At 33.5% G+C, this 19309-nt stretch overlaps 6 protein-coding genes across 10 annotated transcripts; 1 reads left to right on the plus strand and 5 right to left on the minus strand.

The window, feature by feature from the left end:
* The first annotated feature begins 57 nt into the window (after positions 1 to 57).
* On the plus strand, positions 58 to 893 carry LOC133031014 (uncharacterized). Its single transcript, XM_061104203.1, has 2 exons — positions 58 to 198; positions 292 to 893. Exons 1-2 carry the CDS (start codon positions 64 to 66, stop codon positions 715 to 717), a joined length of 561 nt encoding a protein of 186 aa, XP_060960186.1. The 5' UTR covers positions 58 to 63; the 3' UTR covers positions 718 to 893.
* Positions 894 to 1068: 175 nt separating this feature from the next.
* LOC133031502 (uncharacterized) lies at positions 1069 to 4519 on the minus strand. Its single transcript, XM_061105017.1, has 9 exons — positions 4129 to 4519; positions 3685 to 4021; positions 3389 to 3531; positions 2972 to 3033; positions 2769 to 2858; positions 2370 to 2669; positions 2144 to 2276; positions 1510 to 2000; positions 1069 to 1409 (listed from the first exon to the last, which is right to left on the minus strand). Exons 1-9 carry the CDS (start codon positions 4249 to 4251, stop codon positions 1214 to 1216), a joined length of 1875 nt encoding a protein of 624 aa, XP_060961000.1. The 5' UTR covers positions 4252 to 4519; the 3' UTR covers positions 1069 to 1213.
* A 480-nt stretch (positions 4520 to 4999) lies between these two features.
* Positions 5000 to 6554, minus strand: LOC133030794 (uncharacterized). Its single transcript, XM_061103680.1, has 3 exons — positions 5974 to 6554; positions 5788 to 5856; positions 5000 to 5152 (listed from the first exon to the last, which is right to left on the minus strand). The coding sequence occupies exons 1-3, from the start codon at positions 6208 to 6210 to the stop codon at positions 5075 to 5077; spliced, it is 384 nt and encodes a 127-aa protein (XP_060959663.1). The 5' UTR covers positions 6211 to 6554; the 3' UTR covers positions 5000 to 5074.
* A 316-nt stretch (positions 6555 to 6870) lies between these two features.
* LOC115722304 (18S rRNA (guanine-N(7))-methyltransferase RID2) lies at positions 6871 to 9435 on the minus strand. 4 transcript variants are annotated; one of them, XM_030651482.2, is made up of 9 exons: positions 9318 to 9435; positions 9026 to 9206; positions 8850 to 8933; positions 8718 to 8773; positions 8527 to 8583; positions 7885 to 7934; positions 7636 to 7764; positions 7435 to 7531; positions 6871 to 7201 (listed from the first exon to the last, which is right to left on the minus strand). In XM_030651482.2, the coding sequence occupies exons 2-9, from the start codon at positions 9198 to 9200 to the stop codon at positions 7037 to 7039; spliced, it is 813 nt and encodes a 270-aa protein (XP_030507342.2). In that variant the 5' UTR covers positions 9201 to 9206; positions 9318 to 9435; the 3' UTR covers positions 6871 to 7036. The 4 variants fall into 4 exon arrangements, with proteins under 4 accessions (XP_030507342.2, XP_030507343.2, XP_030507341.2 ...); XM_030651483.2 differs by having other exon boundaries at positions 6871 to 7178; positions 7636 to 7788; XM_030651481.2 differs by having other exon boundaries at positions 7636 to 7788; positions 9318 to 9434.
* A 4126-nt stretch (positions 9436 to 13561) lies between these two features.
* On the minus strand, positions 13562 to 16000 carry LOC115722718 (uncharacterized). The gene is made up of 2 exons (XM_030652003.2): positions 13979 to 16000; positions 13562 to 13895 (listed from the first exon to the last, which is right to left on the minus strand). Exons 1-2 carry the CDS (start codon positions 15265 to 15267, stop codon positions 13847 to 13849), a joined length of 1338 nt encoding a protein of 445 aa, XP_030507863.2. The 5' UTR covers positions 15268 to 16000; the 3' UTR covers positions 13562 to 13846.
* A 261-nt stretch (positions 16001 to 16261) lies between these two features.
* On the minus strand, positions 16262 to 18451 carry LOC115722303 (18S rRNA (guanine-N(7))-methyltransferase RID2-like). 2 transcript variants are annotated; one of them, XM_061104206.1, is made up of 9 exons: positions 18328 to 18451; positions 18033 to 18213; positions 17859 to 17942; positions 17727 to 17782; positions 17512 to 17568; positions 17231 to 17280; positions 16982 to 17110; positions 16778 to 16874; positions 16262 to 16647 (listed from the first exon to the last, which is right to left on the minus strand). In XM_061104206.1, exons 2-9 carry the CDS (start codon positions 18205 to 18207, stop codon positions 16483 to 16485), a joined length of 813 nt encoding a protein of 270 aa, XP_060960189.1. In that variant the 5' UTR covers positions 18208 to 18213; positions 18328 to 18451; the 3' UTR covers positions 16262 to 16482. The 2 variants fall into 2 exon arrangements, with proteins under 2 accessions (XP_060960189.1, XP_030507340.2); XM_030651480.2 differs by having other exon boundaries at positions 16982 to 17134; positions 18328 to 18449.
* Between the last annotated feature and the right edge of the window lie 858 nt (positions 18452 to 19309).

The following is a 19309-nucleotide window of genomic DNA, read 5'->3' on the forward strand; positions in this document are numbered from 1 at the left end:
AAACATAGCTGAGGCACTGAACTCGCAAATTTAGCGGCAAGGGAAACACCGGTGACAACATTAATGGAGTGCTTGAGGGCACAAATGCAAGAGTGGACATACAATAATAGAAAGGAGGCACAAAAATGCACAACAAGGCTGACACCATCATCTGAGAAAAAACTCATAGGGAACTATGTACAGTCATTGCGACTAACAGTAAGTTCGGATTATCGTTCGCATAAAGTAAAATTAAAACAGTTGTGTTTGCATAGTTGTTTGGTTGTTTTAAAGTTGGTTTAAAACTTGCAGGTGAAACCAGCAAACCAGAACCTGTTTGAGGTGATAGATGAAGACAGAACAAGAATAGTAAACTTGAAGGAGAAGACGTGCACATGCAATAGATTTCAAAAAGATGAAATGCCATGTAACCATGCAGTCGCCGTCATGAAGGACTTGAACATAAACACATACAACTACTGTGCACAATACTACACATCAAAAGCATGGCTGCAAACATATGAAGAAACAGTATACCCAGTTGGAAACGTAAGAGAATGGGAACTTCCAGATTTTTTTGAAGAAATCATAGTGTTGCCTCCAAAGGAGAGAATCAAGTCTGGAAGGCCGAGGAAAAGAAGAATGGCAGCAGCTTGGGAAACAAAGAAACAAAACAAGTGTGGCAAGTGTGGACAAAAGGGACATAACAAAAAGACCTGCAGAAGAATTACAGCATAGAAGTGGAAACAACTACACATCAACCAAAAAACAACTATATTAAAACATTTAGAAAACACATACTGCATATTACGATTGGTTGTTACATACATTTTTTTATTGTGATTTTTTATGTGGAGAGATATTGATAATAGGGAATTGGTATTATTATCATTAATATACAAAAGAACATCAAATATTATATATAACTAATTAAATGAGTTGAAGAAAGTTGAAATTAATAAGAAGGAAAAATAAACTACATAAAGTGATTACAAATGCAATTTAGTTGTTTATCAGATGGTTGTAATAAGGTTGTTAATAGTATGCTGTCATGAGTAAGAGTAAATATAAAGATTAAAAATCCAAAAATATGAACAAATTAAAAACCAATTCCAATTAAGAAAAAAACATGATAGAAACAACAACTTGTCTATGATTATGAACATAATCTGGTAATAGAAAAAACAAAAGCTACATAAAAAAAGTAGTATTTCCAACAACAACCAATAGATAACTAAGACAAATTCTTCTTTGGACCCTTTGGAGGAGCCTCATCTTCACTATCAATAAATTCCACTTCTTTCATGCGAGCATACTTATAGAACAACACAGCAAGCCTATCACGGTGTTTCTCAACATCAAATATGGGAGGAATCGGTTTCATATCAATAAAGTATTCGGCGAACGATGCAACGAAACAACCACAGTCACTGCAAAACAACCAAAAAACAACAGCAGAAAAACTTAGAAAAGGAAAATAACATTACAAATTTTAAAAACATTTGAAAATAAAAAATAAAAACAACTTACTTAGAGGTTTGTTGAGGCAAACCATCAACCTTAACAACTTCGAAAGGGTCTAAACAAATCGGTTTGTTTTCCTTTTTGAACTCATCAAACAAAGCAAAAAAGTAGGGCAACAACACCGCAAATGGCTGACAAGCTTTGATGGCAGCACTATCTTTCATAGCAGTCGACAAGGAGTTGTACATGTACACACGCCTTTCCTCAATATTCAATCGACCAAGAATCCAATGTGATTCAGTCTCCATATGGATGATAAAGAAAACATGATCGCACAAATGCCAAGGGGAACCACATAACATTTTTCTACCTCTTATATAATCAGCAATGGCATGCTGGGCAGTTATCAAAGAAAGATTTTTTTTCTGTGCAATAAATTTTTCATACAAAGCATGAATGGTTTTGAAGAATAAGCAATCGGTGGTTGTGAACTTAACCTTTGGCTCCTTTGCATACTTTCCTTTTTTACGTAGATAGTAAAAAATGATGTCCAGATGCTGAACAATAAAAAATGATAAATGTTGGAAAATCAGAAAATGAATTATATTTCAACAACTAAAAAACAACCAACAAACAACATGAATCAAACTATAGACTGAAATTTTTGAAAAAAATCAAAAGAAAAAATAAATTAACTTACAGAATTAGTCAAACATTGGCCAGGATATGCAAGCTTGTGGAACCACATCTTGGTTGCAACATCTTCCACGCCAAAACGAAAAGGGGGAACAATCTTATCCTTACCCTTCAAGTAAACCTTCTCCTTATCATGCCTAACATTTTTAAAAAAAAAATGAAACATAAATAGTAAAGTAAAAAACAAAAAATACAAAAAAACAACAAAGGTGCTGAAAATAAACACTTACGGATCTTTCTTCGATCGGCGTCCTTCACCAAGCCACAAGTCAAAATCAATCTCGTCTTTATGTTCTACATCTTCACCAATCTTATCATCGAGAGGACACAACCCAGCCACATACTTAACAACTCCATAACCAGAACCATCTTTAGAACTAGAAATGGAAGAGTCATACTCCATAAACGGAGACGTCAGCGCTATGGGTTTCTTAGATTTCCTCTTGTCAACAAGAGGAGTTTCTTCAACGGGAATTGGGTCATCTTCAAGTTCAATGTTAGAATCAACATTGAGACACCGTTGCACCCATCTAATATATTTTTTCCACAAAAATGAAAGAAAATAGACGAGTGTTAAACACAAAAAGTATGAAGAAACTAAAAAACAACCAAAAAAAAAAAAAAAATACCTCAAAACAAACAAGACGACGATCCGTAACCTCAACATTTTCGAACCGAAATCGTTTACAAGGATCAACACCACTTCCATCTGAAGACATCTGTTTAAATATGGTATTAAAAAGGAATTAGAGCATGGTTAAAAAATAACAACCTTTACACAACCAAAAAACAACACAAAAGCAACATTACCATAAGCTCAACCTGCTTTTACCCGGACTGAACAGTAGCCTCAACATCTATTTGAGTAGGGCCGTCATTGAAATCAACGAAATTCTTGATACAGAAAATAAAGGAAAAAGAAAATGGAAAAAAGTGAAGTTATTTTTTGTGAAATACTTGAACAACTTAAAAAAAACTACATAACAAAATAAAAACAACAAGTAAAATAATAAGACCAACAATAAATTCCGAACAACAAAATCTACAAACACAGCCATATAAATAACATAATAAATACAAATAAATAGTCTGAAAATAGTTGCAAATTTACGAAAAATAAAACACAACAAGAGACATAACAATAACATAGAATTACAAGAGCACTACCTAAAACGGACTTACAACAAAATAAACCACACAAAGTAACTAAAACCTAGTTACATTGTCTACTTATCTACCTTCTCCTCACTATCAGTGGCATCATCATCACTGCCATTATCATTTTTTTCTTTTGAGTCGAATCTTCATCGGGTTGATCATCCTTCTCTTCACCTTCACTACCCTCCCCTTCGTCATCACCCATAACATTCTCTTCTTCATTTTCATCGGTTTCTTGATTCATTTAAATCAAAATCTGCTTCATCACCACCTCCATCATCATCATTGGAAGAGTCACTGCCTTTTTCCTATATTGAAATGACATATTAAATTAGTATAAAACAACTTAAAAAAAACCGAAAAACAACTATTGAAAAACTAAAATACCTTGGCATAGGAATCGGCAAAAACGAGAAAACTGTGTCTGCATTGAAGCCATCTGAGCACCAAAAGAAACAAACTGTGCAGACACAAACTCTTTCAACTCAACCAAATCAGATGAAATCTTCTGTTGGGAAGTATGCAACGAATCGATCTTGACCTCCAACACATGAAATTTCTCAGAAAAGGCCTCAAGCTTGACAGAAATGTCACTCTGAGCAACAGTTGGCTCTTCGGGGACAGGAAGACTCTTGTAAGAGTTGAAGTCGGTGTCGAACTTGAAACTGCTCAGTTTCAAAGCTTTGAACTCACCAGCCGTGGGCCTCATATTTGAAAGTTGCAGCTGATCAAAAAATACCAAAATTAAAATTTCAATTATAAAGATTAATAATAATAAAAAACAACACAAAAACAACTACTGAAAAACCAAATTACAACAAACAGATATACCTTATCTTTGGAAACATCAAAGATAGTAGTCTTCAAAACTTTGAAAGTGGGTTGACTATTGCATGTCCACTGAGTGATCCTTGGAATACGAGAGCTTTCCTTTTGGCAGTACTTACCTTTCATGTACTTACAACACTCGTAGAACCAAACTTGTAGAACATGAGGACAACCAATCAAAGTGTAAAAAACACTCGGCCTCTTTCCCGAACTCTTTGCCTTCCTAACCCCCTCAACCCAACTATCAAGCTTACCCTTCAATGAGGAAATAGTCAATTCAAAAGAACTCCGGCCCCAAGCAAATTCATTGTACCTCCCACTATCTACAACATCTAAAATAGACTTGGGTACATTTTTATGCTTAGTGCCACTAAGCAAGAACCACTCCACGAAATACAAAGCGCCAACTTCACAGCATCCTCATCAGAATCACCCCACCTCTTGGTGGTAAAACATTCCCTAACAGATTCCTTAGTGATAGAGGACGAAGTTGGCCAATATCTTTCACAAAGACTATTAACCTCTTGCTTAAAATCTAAGACACTACAGTCACCTTCACAGTCTAACCCAGTAATCAATGCAAATTCCTCAATGCTAAACCTAAGCCTAACACCGCGTATCATAACCCACAACTCAGCATCATTAGGTTGCTGAACCTCTCGGAGCAACAACCCATGAAACACTTGGGGTTGAACTTTAAAATCGGGAAGGTCAAGGAAATGACCAAAACAGGTTTTTGAAAAGATTTCAAGCTGTACATCTGAAAGACAAGATTTAATGTTCTCTATCACTGGAAAGTAGCGAGTGGAAAAGGCTTTAGCAATGAACGATTCTTACGGTCATATATATAATCCCATTCATGTAGCAATATAAACAAAATAAATCAGGACAAAAACAAACAAAACTAAAAAAAAAATAGAAAACAAATAATAAAAATAATATTTTTTTTTTAAAAAAAAGACACCTTAGGGGGATTTTTCTTTGGTAGGTCAAATCCTTCAACCTTCACTGAGGTCCTAGCATGGACCTGCAACAAAAAAGAAAAACAAAAAGCAACAAATCTTAGATACAATAACAATGAATATATGAAAATGTAGTAACCAAATTACAGCCAATTAAAAACCTAAAAACAACGTTTTCCTAAACCCTTACAGTATGATAAATGTAAGAGATAAACAACTTTCAAAAAAACATAAACAACTAAAATAAAACAACACTGTACAAACTCGTTGTTATGAAATTTCGAAAATGGTAGTCGAAAATAGTAGTGTGACAAACAACCGAGAAAAAACTGACAATAAACATATACAAAACTAAAGAATAAACTGAAAGATCTGGTTGCAATTGAAATTAGTAAAATGCTTTTCAATACCAATAGTGTGTAAAACAACCGAAAACAAATTCACAAAAAACATATAACCAACCAATGGGGAAAAGCAACTCAAAACTGTGACAAAATACGAATTGAACTGGGTTTTTTTTCAACAACCAAACAACAACTGAATAAAAACAACAAAACAACATCAACCACAATACATGACAGAAATACATAAAGAACACAAAAATAACATAAAAACATCCTAATAAACACCTAAACCAGTGACCTAAAAAGCTCATGTAAAAATTAACACAATAAAATGAAACCAAGCAAATTTAAATTACCTTTGATTTAACTTTGGGCTTTTGGTCCTCACCATGCACTTCATCCTCAAAATCGGAATCTGAGGAAACCTAGAACAAAAAATGGGGAAAACTTTAAATCATCAAATGAGGAAAATGAGGAAACCAGAAATAAAACAACCAGAAAAAAACTAAAGAAAAATTTAAAAACAACAAAGAGAAACTTACATCGCGTGCAGACTTGGAAATTTTTGCTCTCTTAGTCTTAGGAGCATCTACTTTAACAGGAAGGGCTCTTTTCTTAGAGGCCGATGTCTCTGGAACATCAGCCACTAAATTTTTAGCAATTTTTTTTAACCCCATTTTAGGTTCGACTTTGGAAGTAACAGCTGGAGCCTTCTTCGATTTTTTAGAAACTTTCTTCGCCGGAGATGGTGATTTCGAACCACTTCTAGTGGTTGCCATTTATATAGAAAAAAATAGTGGAGGATGACAATGTAGGTTGAGGAAAACGTGGGTGAAGGCTTGGAGAAGGTGATCGTGGGAAGAAGAAATGGGTTAGGGCTTGAGAATGGTGATCGTGGGAAGCTACGGTTTGAAGAGTGGAAGAATCAGAGAAATGAAAAATTCAAAAAAAAAAATAAAAAAGGAGTTATGAGGTGGCGTGCGTGTACGTGTGTAAGGAAGAAGGGAAAAGGTAATTTTGTAATTATGAAACTTTTTGAAAAGTAAAATTGAAAAATGTAAAAGTTAAAAAAGTTTAAAAAACCGTGTATTGATAAAAATGTAAAAAAGATGTCAATTTTGACATGAGGTGTAAAAATCTCAACTTTTTACTAGTTATATATATAATTGTAAAAAGTTAATAAACTGTAGTAATAAAAAAAAAAATTAGCTGATGATGATGGAAGGGTTAAAATAAGTTTTGAGCTAAAGATTTTAACTTTTAACTATTACACACTGATGGGAGTGATCTTACTAATGGGTTTTTAAGAAACGTATCAACTACATAATGTTTCAATAATTGCTTTCTCTTGCCATGAAAAAGGACCATCAGGTCCAGATATGGAGAAATTCTCACCAGCCAGCATATAATTATATCCAGTTAACATAAGGGATAATAAATAAAATATTAAATAATTATGTACTATATTTCTTTTTAAGTAAAAAAAAATTAAAATAGCAGTGGCTATATTAACAAATTATTATATAAGAGACATGTGATTTGTTAACAAAAAAATATGAAATATCTAATAAATATAAAATATAAAAAATAATATTATTTATTTTATCAAAATTGAGGCCTTCTTTTCCTAGCAGTGTATTTTGTGTCAGCAGGTACAACATTCCCTCTTCTTCTCATCTGTTCCTTCTTCTTCAGTATCCATTCCTTGCCCTTCCCTTTTTCCATAATTCTTTGTTTTTTTCTTGGCCTGTTCGTGTTAGAAACACATACCTAAAAAACTATTAGAATTAGTCTCACATTAATAATGTATGGAAATAAAATATTATATATAAAATTCACGAGTTACTCCTCTCATTATCAATTGTTTTTTAAATTCTAACAAAAACTAATTCAGCTCCATTCAATTCCATGCTAACATATCTAAAGAGAAGACCTTAAATCCCGAGAACAAAGATTGCATGAAGTTCTTGCATAGAGACACCTAGAGCAGAGCAAGTGATTACCGTTTGATCTTCTTCATCTCTACTACTATTGTCGCCTTTACGCTTTGGAACTGGTGTGCTACAAGTCAGAACAAGGTATTCTTTCCTTTTCTTGGCACTGTTTCAGAAATAATTTTCAGTCAAATTTAGCAGAAAATAAGCAAAGAGCAAATACTATGTTATTACATATTAACTTTTCTTATGATATTTAAGCTTGTGTACCTGTGGGGAAAATCAATAACCAAGCTACCAACGAATCCAGCACCAATCGCACAACTATATATTAACACTCGCTGTTCCGTACTTTCAGGATACACTTGAAAGACTGCTCTTGCTCCCCTTGCAAAACATCTGTATAGAGATCCAAAGAATGCACTGAAAAAAGAATTTTAGCCAAAGATTACAAAAAGTGAAGTAATTTACAAAATATCATTTAGGATGAGAATGAGTCAAAGACAAAGACTAACATACTCTAATCTTAGTTTTGGGTTGTGTGAGGATTTGTCAGCATTGCACAACCACTGTCATTCAACACACAATAGGAAAAATATAAGGTAGGAATTGCATTGTAAAGCACTTGACATTATATCAATAGATGCTTCAACAGTACAAAATAAAGTTATTTCATCAACTAGATGATCAAAGCATAATAAGATTCAACGGGTGAATATGTAATTTATCAAAGCATATACTTATCTTGTACACCTCCATTCCAGTGGAAAAATATGAAATGAGAACTTACAATGAGTTGTGACGATATATAGACAATAATAAAGTAAGCACATATTGTCCTTTCTTGTTCCAATTTAAGTAAATGAACATGCAAAAATATTATTCACCAAATGCACCATTCCTTGAAATTGAATTACATGATTATGATAAGAAAAAATGAAGCTGACTAACAAATATAGAAAATAATGAAAAAGAAACCCACCCAGAGATAAAACTCAGTATTAAATATAAAACTCAACTTATTGTCATATGAGCAAACAAATTTCAAAGCACCAAATAAAATGATGCTAACACATTGAGTTTAGATTTTAAAAACTGTTGATGATTAAAAGGTATAAAAGAAGAGAGGAGAAAGAAATAGTAAATTAATAGAAAGTAGACCTGAATAGCAGAGATACTTATGGCCCCATCAATAAGACCAGACCGAAACCCCAATCCCTGAAACAAGATCCAATCCAACACATTGTCACTCTAAAAGTTGATAAAACTAAAACCCCATACAACAATTTCTTCAGAGTATTAATGAAGTTGAATTATATGAACATCATCATAGGGGAGAAGGAAGGGATTACCTGACCCATGTCAGCAAGTAATAAATCACCTTCAACCTCCCTCTCCAACGCAACATCTGGAATGTAGGATAAGGTTATTAGAGAGAATGCATAATTAATAATATATAACTGAGAATGTATGTTTCGACGTACTAAGCATTGAGTTAGAGATATCTAAACCGATCCACTCATGACCATTCTGTGTTATGGTTTCTCCACTAAGTCCTGACCCGCAACCTGCAATAGTTCAAATCAAACCCATATCATATATATATATATGTATGCTAATGTTTGTTTGAAAAGAAGAAGTAAGTGGTGATTTTAATTACCAATGTCGAGAAGCAACCTGGGAAGTCCATCTTTGGGCAAGGCGAGAAGCTCGAGAGCCCTCTCGGTGAGCTCTGCTTGGATTTTGATGATTCGAGAAGAGGAGGTATACTTCCTAGCTTCTTTATCATCATAGAATATCTCAGGAGGCGCTTGGAATTCCGGCCGAGACGACATGCTTACCTATGATTATGATTATGAAGCCAATGAGTTGAGAGAGGAATTCATAAACTTAAAACAAATACAGATATTGATCAACAGAGAACAAGCTCAGTAGATGTTGGAGAGTGATACCGTTGCTGTGTCGCCGAGAACAATGGAGATTGAAGCCGGCACTGGAGTCGACGGTGATAATTATTTTGAGAAAGAATAAAGTGATGTAGACAGTCTAGGGTTTCGTGAAAAGTATATAATGCAATTAGAAAATCTTATATAGGTAACTAAAATAAATGAAAAGACTAAAATAACCTAAAATAGAAAGAAATACAATAGAAACCAATTTCATAATCAAGTTACCAAATAATATTTTATGTAACGAGGAGGTGTAATTTTTATTTTTATTTTGATTACTAAAAAAAATAATCAAGTTTCCACAAAATGTTAACTTTATTTTTCAATAAATTATTATGGGTGGGATTAAGTAGGTGTGAAATACTAAAAAAAAATCAATTCTTTGCTGAACAACTTATTTTAGTTGATAAAAATTGAGATAAAATATTACCAAAATCAAAAAACAATACCAATAAAACTATTAAGTAACAACTCTTTCATGTTTTACATTGAGCTCAAAACATTTTACATTGAGCTCAAAACACAAGTAGCAGTAACTACTGATTTTTCACTATGCATTAGAACAATAAAAGAGACAATTCTTCGTTTGAATTACAGGCTACAAATTCGATCACTCCACGAAAAATGTTAAACTGGGCCAATTTTTTAAAAATATTAAAATACAACACAACCCATATTTTTTTAGAAGAGATATTGACGGCAAAACCACCTATACTTTATATTTTTTAACAATTAACCACTTAAATTGATTTTTTGGTGACAAAACTACCCAAACTCTCTTTCTATTAGTTACCCCTTCCGTACAAAAATCTCAGTTAACTGGCCCGGTCTCGACTCTCTACGTTTTTAGTGGTCCACATAATATTAATAAAAAATATAATTTAAATTATAAAAAAAAATTATAAAAATTAAAAAAAAAAAAAAAACTTTCTTTTCTCTCTCCTTCTCTTTCTTCTCGAATTAGGAAAAAAAAAAATCTTTTCCTTTTTTTTTTCTTTTTCTTTTTCTTTTTCTTCTTCTAACCCTAATCTCTCTCTTTCTCTCTATAAGTAGTTGATGTTGTTGAATTACAATAATTATAATAGTCAAGAATAATGAAGTTTCAATCAACTACAGTTTCCATTTGCAACTTGACCAATAATCTTGTACCAGCTCAGCCTTCACCACGACACAAGAAAATGAACCCAAAAAAGCACTATTAATTAATATAATTGCATTACATAAACTACTACGTTTAAGATCCCAAAATTAGTATAGTAATTTAGTAGGCAATGGAAATAGTAAAACTTTATGATATACAAATTAATATGTAGATTGTTTCAAATGTTGTACATCAGTTCCAAAAAAGAGCATTCTTACATTTCCTCCTCAGCCAACCAACATTGCTTATTACACAAACAACATTGTTTGTCATATTCCTCTCACAAAACATTACTTGTCATTTTCCTCGCACAATCCTAGTACAAATTTACACCCATGTAGCAGATTCACAGTGAAAAAGAATCTCAAATTGTTAGCTAACAAATTCAATATGAATAAGACTTAGATGTCAATGTGTAGAGCTGGAGAAAAAAGAATTGAGACAAATAAAAATGATTTCTTATAATTGTCTAGCCACTAAATATTCAGAGCAAAATTTCCAAATTAAAAGATGGAAGCATCAAATCTTGGCTTGTAAAAACAAACCTACTGTTGTAAGACTGCAGAACACATTAACCTATTCAAGACCAGCCTTTTTTTTTTAATCAACATCACAATAAGCCCTCCCCTTAGAATCCTTGATTCCAAGATGTAAAGCAATTTAAGTTATTTTGTCCAAACACTCAAATCTCTCCCTCAATATATTGTTTTAACCGGATGTCCCACATATATATAAATTCATAATAGATTTTAGGTACAACTCATGTATGGCTAATGGTAGAGGAAAGGATTTAAAGTGGAGTAATGATGTTTAATCCAACCAATCTGAGCGAAATTACCTTTCACCGATTAGTTTGTGAGAGAAGAAACACAAACAAGCCAATAAATCATGAACCTTTGGCATGTATGGTTACCGTCTCTGAAATGGTGGTTACGAATCCTTGGAAGCTAAACTTCGAAGATCTCAATGGGAGTAGCAGTGTTTTTTGAGAGGTGGAGAAAGGTTTCAGCAAAATCTAAATGAGAGGGGAATAATGGAAGGGGCAAAATAGGTAGTGTTTGAAAATAAAAGGAAGAAATAAAAGACTAAGTCTAATTTCCAAGCATCAACTCCTCGCAATGCATATAACTATCTCGAAAAAATGGTACAGATAGTCTTTGTGAAAATTCTTACAAAACAACACTACCACCTAAAACAGACACATGAAACCTCATGCATCAAAAGAGTTCCAAACAACGTACCCATGAAATAAAAATAGATTGAAGCTCGCCACCATCACACAAAACGTAGTTTAGCATAAACTACTATGACATAGAAAGTGAACCAACCAAAATTATCCCTACTTGGAACTTTATCAAAATGTTCACTTAAAAATTGTCACCACTCCTAACCAAAAACAGAGCCGACTAGTATCAATATCAATGAAATCCTAGACTTTAGCCACAAAGTATACAGCGATCTAAAGTTGACGAAACAATTAAAAACAACATGATAACTATTGAAAAGAAAACGGACTAGTGATCAACAACTCAAAATAAGTCTTCCTACCGATTAAACCAGTTAAATCAACAGAACCACACTAAATCAAATGTAATAACTAGATGTAAAATTCTTAAAATGCAGAAACAAATTCATGAAGAACCACATCAAGAATCAAAACAAAAAGTAGAAACTAATCTTTAAACTCACTATAAAGCAAATACAAAACAAATCATGAGGTACAATGAAGAACATCTCTATTCAACTAAACGGGCAACAATTAAACCCCACCAAAATCCCAACAACACAGTTATCCAACAAACCCAAAAAAATGCTCACCCACAAAATTTTGAATATAAATCTCTGATAAAACATCGAAAACAAAACAAAACATTCCAACTAAAAGACAATCACAGAAAAGCCAATAATAACCCCAAATAATATTGCAGAAAGCCCCATAACTTCCAGAAAAATATAAACAACAGCAATTACCAACCAACAATAAGATAAAAAAAAACCACCAATAACAACCTAGAGTATACTTAATAAAACCATGAAAGGGTGAAATTTTTGTACCTTCAAAAGATGGTTAATCCTCTTGAAGAAACTATATGTTAGATATATTTTTGGCTCCGCCAAAAAGACAATCCAGATGCAGTCCTTCACCCAGTACTTCAAACTCATTACAACTCTCAAAAGACATTCGAAGCTCAAAGAAAAACCCAGAAAGCCAAGAGTGTAAAAGGTGTTACTACCAAATCTAAAATTTGAATTTCTTGAAACTATAATGTTTATAGCTGTTGGAGAGGATTTATTTCATTGATTAATATATTATTCATGACTTGTAGAAGAAATCAGTAATACAGAGTCTTGAACACTTTTTGGTTTATTGTCCCTTCAATTAAGTAAAGAAAACAGGCATTCAACTTTGATATCTATATAAATAATTTCAGAAGCATTTAGTCAATTACATTTTCTAGATAGAATTCAATGAGTACATAGTAAATATATGAAATTCCTTTTCTTTATTAGTCAAAACCGTTGTCCCCAAATCAGGGACTAAAGCACAAAACACACAACCTATTAGGATAGTCACTGTCTCTTGGGTCCAAAACTGACTCAAATCCGATTCCAAATATAATAAATCCCCACAATGAGCTTAACTCACAACCAATTCCTCCTAACAAGCTCACAATACTGACCAAACTCTTAGCCACCAACACTATCAACGTAACATCTAACTAAAGCTCTTTAGTGAACATACATTGGTAAAATAACACATTACCTAATTCGGATGGTCACTCTCTCTTGATCCAAAACTGACTCAAATCTGATTACAAACATAATGAACTCCACAATGAGATTAACAACCAATCCCTCCTAAGAAGCTAACGATAGTCATCTAGCTAAATCCCTTTAGTGAACAAAAAAAATAGTAGAATTCCTTAGTGCACAGCACAAGATACTTGACAGACTAAAAATTCAGCTACAATTTTGACTCAAACTATCTTTGAATAACAAGACCGCTAGACCAATAGTTCGAAGAAGTCACAGACGACACAAGCTTCCGGCTGAAGAGTATATTCAATACTAAGTTAGGACGCACGACTAGTCTTTATCTTTAATATTTTTGTATTTAGTTACTTTTTAACAATGACAATAAAATGTATGCATAGAACAATTTTAACAGTATAATCTCTCTAAGCAACAGTATCAAGGACCAAAAATACCGACGAAAATAAAATGTCAACTTCAATAGTTTTGCTAGACCTGATTCAACTTCCTAACTACTACAGTGCATCCAATAGGCAATATAAGCATAACCTAACATGAATGGCCAGTAGTACTATGCACAGAAAACTATACAAAATTTCTTATTATAGAGAGCTGAAAGAAAACTTGCATTGTTTCTTCAAGTCCTTCCAATATCTTCAATTCCCCTCCTTATTAAACCACTTCGGCTGTTATAGAAAATAAAAATAATCATTAGCATAATATAAATTAAACATAATCAAATATATTGAAAAGATGATTGAAAATGTACCTCGTGTTGTAGTTTCGTTCAGGTGGTAGATACACTAGTTCAGAACTACCATGGAACTCCGTAAGCAAAAGAGACGACCCTCTAAAGCTGTGACTCGCAAAATTCTCAGGACGGTTGGAAATATTCACCATAGTAGCAGTCTTAGTAACAAAGTTATAGCAGAAAAAAACTCTAGGCAAACTCGAGCTACAGACCAACATGCTAGATTCGTCTTTCCATGCTCCTAAAACTTGTAAAGCCTGTGAGAAATCAAACAGCTCCCCCTCATGAATAATTTGAATGGGGTCATATTCTTCCCATTCAGTGATTTTTCCTTCACTATTGTGGTTCTTACCATACCAAATTCCCAAAACTCCACAGTGTGCTTTGACGAATCCTACACGGTCTCCTAAACTTAGAAGACGAAACTCCATATCCGAGCATATGTTGCAATTTGTATCAATTGGAGCTTCCATGATTGAGAATATTTCACGCTCAACATCAAAGACGATGATGTCTTCAAGTGGCGCATACCAATAAATGAATCCTTTCTCAAAAACAGGCTCTCCAAAGAAATATAAGTCATCTACGTTTACAACAGAGGGGTACCGAATGACTCTCCAAGCATCAGATCCTAAGGTCAAAATACTAGCCAGGTTCGTACGTTTAGTACGTTGAAGAAGAAGAATTTTGAAAGTCTCATTACCTGATTCCCCACAAACACCCAGTCCGAAGGATGATTTAACAATTCTTAGTGAAGGACTTGAAGGTGAAGGTGACTGTTTGAGGAAAAGTACTTCCTCCTTAAGTGGATTGATTATGAAAGCTTGGGTAGAAGATGCCCGAGAGTAGCAAAGTAGTCCATTACAGAAAGAATGGTAGTTAAAGTTGTCTCCTTCCAATTCACCAAGCGATCTGAGATTAAAACCACATAACTTCCCTTCTTCATCCCTCCAATATATCTCTTCTCCTTTTCCATAAAATTTTGAAGAAATATAAAAATAACTATTCGTTTGAGGTTGAGCGATCCGAGGAATCGGTGGAGCAATCGGAGGATTTTCAATAGTCGCCGGAGCCGAGAAAGACGGCAGCAAAGAACTCGCAACAGAGGAGAAGGTGAAAGATTGAGTGGAAGCAGAAGTCGGTGGAATGGGAACGAACGGAGTGGTTCCGGAGCCGATCGTCATAGATCCGATGGCGGCGTCTGAAGAAGAAACAGTCGTAGTAACAGAGTTGTTCTGGAGAGGAGATCCTACGGTGTCAATGGAAGAAACTTCTGGAGTTGTTCTGGTAGGACTAGGAGGTGCCATGAGAGAGATGAAGATAAGGAATGAAAGTTCTGATCAATAGACTGAGAGAGCGAAGCTTTATACAATAGAGTCATACACAATTCATGCATAAGAAACGATACAACTTCCTAAGAGATTCTGGAAGTTAGTTAGAAAACGGTATAAACTGAATCCTAACTAACTTGTCAAGTAGTACATGCCACGTGTAGTAGACGGAGTGAGACGCCGTCACCGCCGTGTGGAACAGCCTCTTTGATTTGTCCACTGGGCCCATCGAAATCGAACAAGTTGTCGATGGACCTGGGAAATCCTGCTTCAATGGACCATTTGCTGAGATTATTATCAAAGTCGTCAACAACAACAAATTTTCACAACCCATTTTATCTCTGAATCTGCTTCTCTCTCTTTCTATCTCTGAATCTGCTTCTCTCTCTCTCTATCTCTCTCTCTCTGTAAAATGGCCTGAAATTATAGTGCATTTTGCCAACTAAATAACCTCTTCTTTTAAGGAAAATTTCATATTTCCCTTATTACCCTCGAGACACTAAAAATAATTTTTAAAAGAAAATCTATTTCTACTTTCTTCTTCCTCTACTTTCTTCTTCCTCCTACCCATACCCCAACCAAAACTATTTTGCTAGTCCCCGTCGGCAACCTCCCCCGGCAACCACCGCCGGTGACCGGTCAAGGAAGGAGACGACCGACCACCACCACTAGTACCACCCCCAAAATTCAAAAATATTTTATTCAAAGTAAATTAATAATCTTTATTGTAAATGAATTTTTATGTTTTTTTTTAAAATTTAAAGTCTATAATTACTATTTTAGTTTATTATAATATTTATTTGTTGAGTTTTCAGCCTCTCTTATTTTTTTTAGCACGATTTTATTTTATTTTTAATATTTAATCTAATTAATAAAAATAATTTAAACTAACAAATGTCATCAAAAAATATTATCATGAAGAAAAAAATGAAGACTCTTGGAAATAAATTTCTGGCTCAAGATCAAGATCAATAAGTTAATTTCATAGTTTCTCCATAGGTTATTTAATAAGTTAATTTCAAACTGCCCCAAATTTTCAAAACAAAAATTGTTAATGTAAAATATAGATACTATGTTGATTTGAATATCCTAGTGTTGGTGTCTTTCAACGTGTAGATTGAAAAAACTATTAAATACGTTTATGCATATCCATTGTAACTATGTTTTGTGTAAAGAAAGCCTATGGCGCTTTCAAAATCGAGGCTTTCTTTTCCTAGCAGTGTATTTTGTGTCAGCAGGTACAACATTCCCTCTTCTTCTCATCTGTTCCTTCTTCTTCAGTATCCATTCCCTGCCCTTCTCTTTTTCCATTATTCTTTGCTTTTTTCTCGGCCTGTTCGTGTCAGAAACACATACCTGCACACAAAAAAAACTAATTCCATGCTAACATATCTAAAGAGAAGGCCTTAAATCACAAGAACAAAGATTGCACGAAGTTTTTGTTCTTGCAATGCATAGAGATACCTAGAGCAGAGCAAGTGATTACCGTTTGATCTTCTTCATCTCCACTACTATTGTCGCCTTTACGCTTTGGAACTGTTGGGCTACAAGTCAGAACAAGGTATTCTTTCTTTTTCTTGGAACTGTTTTAGAAATGATTTTTAGTCAAATTTAGCAGAAAATAAGCAAACAACAAATACTATTATGTTATTACATATTAACTTTTCTTACAATATTTAAGCTTGTGTACCTGTGGGGAAAATCAATAACCAAGCTACCAATGAATCCAGCTTCAAGCGCAGACTTAAATATTAACACTCGCTGCTCTACACTTTCAAAATACACTTGAAAGACTGCTCTTGCTCCCCTTGCGAAACATCTGTATAGAGATTTAAAGAATGCACTGGAAAAAGAATTTTAGCCAAAGATTACAAAAAGTGAAGTAATTTACAAAATATCATTTATGATGAGAATGAGTCAAAGAGAAAGACCAACATACTCTAATCTTAGTTTTGGGTTGTGTGAGGATTTGTCAGCATTGCACAACCACTGTCACTCAACACACAATAGGAAAAATATTAAAATTATACATAAAAATAAGTTTTAAATTGTTAGTATTAAATATAAAACTCAACCTATTGTCATATGAGAAAACAAATTTCAAAGCACCACATAAAATGATGCTAACACATTGAGTTAAGATTTGACAAGTCATACCAAGTAAATTGCCATTATAAAAGAAGAGAGGAGAAAGAAATAGTAAGATAATAGAAAGTAGACCTGAATAGCAGAGATACTTATGGCCCCATCAATAAGACCAGACCGAAACCCCAATCCCTGAAACAAGATCCAATCCAACACCTTCTCACTCTAAAAGTTGATAAAACAAAAACCCCATACAACAATACATGTTTTTTATATTGCACCACAAAATGGAAAATATGACAAGCCCAATAATGAGCATCATCTTAATTAGGGGAGAAGGAAGGGATTACCTGACCCATGTCAGCAAGTAATAAATCACCTTCAACCTCCCTCTCCAACGCAACATCTGTAATGTAGGATAAGATTATTAGAGAGAATGCATAATTAATAATATATAACTGAGAATATATGTTTCGACGTACTAAGCATTGAGCTAGAGATATCTAAACCGATCCACTCATGCCCATTCTCTGTTACTGTTTCTCCACTAAGTCCTGACCCGCAACCTGCAATAATTCAAATCAAACCCATATCATATATATATATATGTGTATGCTAATGTTTGTTTGAAAAGAAGAAGTGGTGATTTTAATTACCAATATCGAGAAGCAACCTGGGAAGTCCATCTTTGGGCAAGGCGAGAAGCTCGAGAGCCCTCTCGGTGAGCTCTGCTTGGATTTTGATGATTCGAGAAGAGGAGGTATACTTCCTAGCTTCTTTATCATTATAGAATATCTCAGGAGGCGCTTGGAATTCCGGCCGAGACGACATGCTTACCTATGATTATGATTATGAAGCCAATGATCAGTTGAGAAAGGAATTCATAAACTTAAAACAAATACAGATATTGATCATCAGAGAACAAACTCAGTAGATGTTGGAGAGTGATACCGCCGCTGTGTCGCCGAGAACAATGGAGATTGAGGCCGGAGGTGGAGTCGACGGTGATAATTTTTGAGAAAGAATAAAGTGATGTAGACAGTCTAGGGCTTCGTGAAAAGTAAATAATGCAATTAGAAAATCTTATATAGGTAACTAAAATAAATGAAAAAGACTAAAATAACCCTAAAATAAAAACCAATTTCATAAGTTACCATAAAATGTTTTTATTTTTCACTAAACCATTATGTGTGTGTGATTAAGTATAGAACAGAAATGATCATATAATATAAGAATACTAATTTCAACTAATTCTTTACTAAACAATCTATTTTAGTTGATAAAATAGAACAGAAATATGTTAACAAATCATAAAAAATAATACCAATGAAACTATTAAGTAACCATTTTTTTATGTTCTACAAAAAAAAAAAAACACATAAAAAAAAAACAAGTAGCAGGAACTATTAATTCTTCTATATGCTCAAAATAATAAAAGAGACAATATTTCTTTCAAACTACACCTACAAATTTGAGCACGTCACGAAAAATATCAAACTGGACCTATATTTTAAAAATATTAATACAGCAGAGCTTATATTTTTTTAGAACAATAATTTAAAAAGTATGAAAAAATTAAGTTTGAACTATCACTACACATAAATTTACAACCTTTTTTTTAGCAATGTGATTTACAGTACTAATTGAAACCGTTTGGTATGCAACACCGAAGTTGATTACACAGGCTAATTTGTCCAATTCAGTATTTGGGCATGTTAGAGTCTGGATAACTAATCCAGCTAACCTAATCTGTCTAGGATTATTTATCCAATTCAGCAAGGTGGGATAAATAATCTCGCAGGTGAGATTTTTTTTTTATCGTTTTTTTTTAATTTTAATTTTATTAATATATTTTATATTTAATAAGAATTTAAAGGAAATAATTATCACTCATTTTTTTTATCAAAAACTTATTCATTAAAATTAGTGAAAA

This window comes from Cannabis sativa, chromosome 9 (genome assembly GCF_029168945.1).
Source record: "Cannabis sativa cultivar Pink pepper isolate KNU-18-1 chromosome 9, ASM2916894v1, whole genome shotgun sequence".
NCBI lineage: Eukaryota > Viridiplantae > Streptophyta > Magnoliopsida > Rosales > Cannabaceae > Cannabis > Cannabis sativa.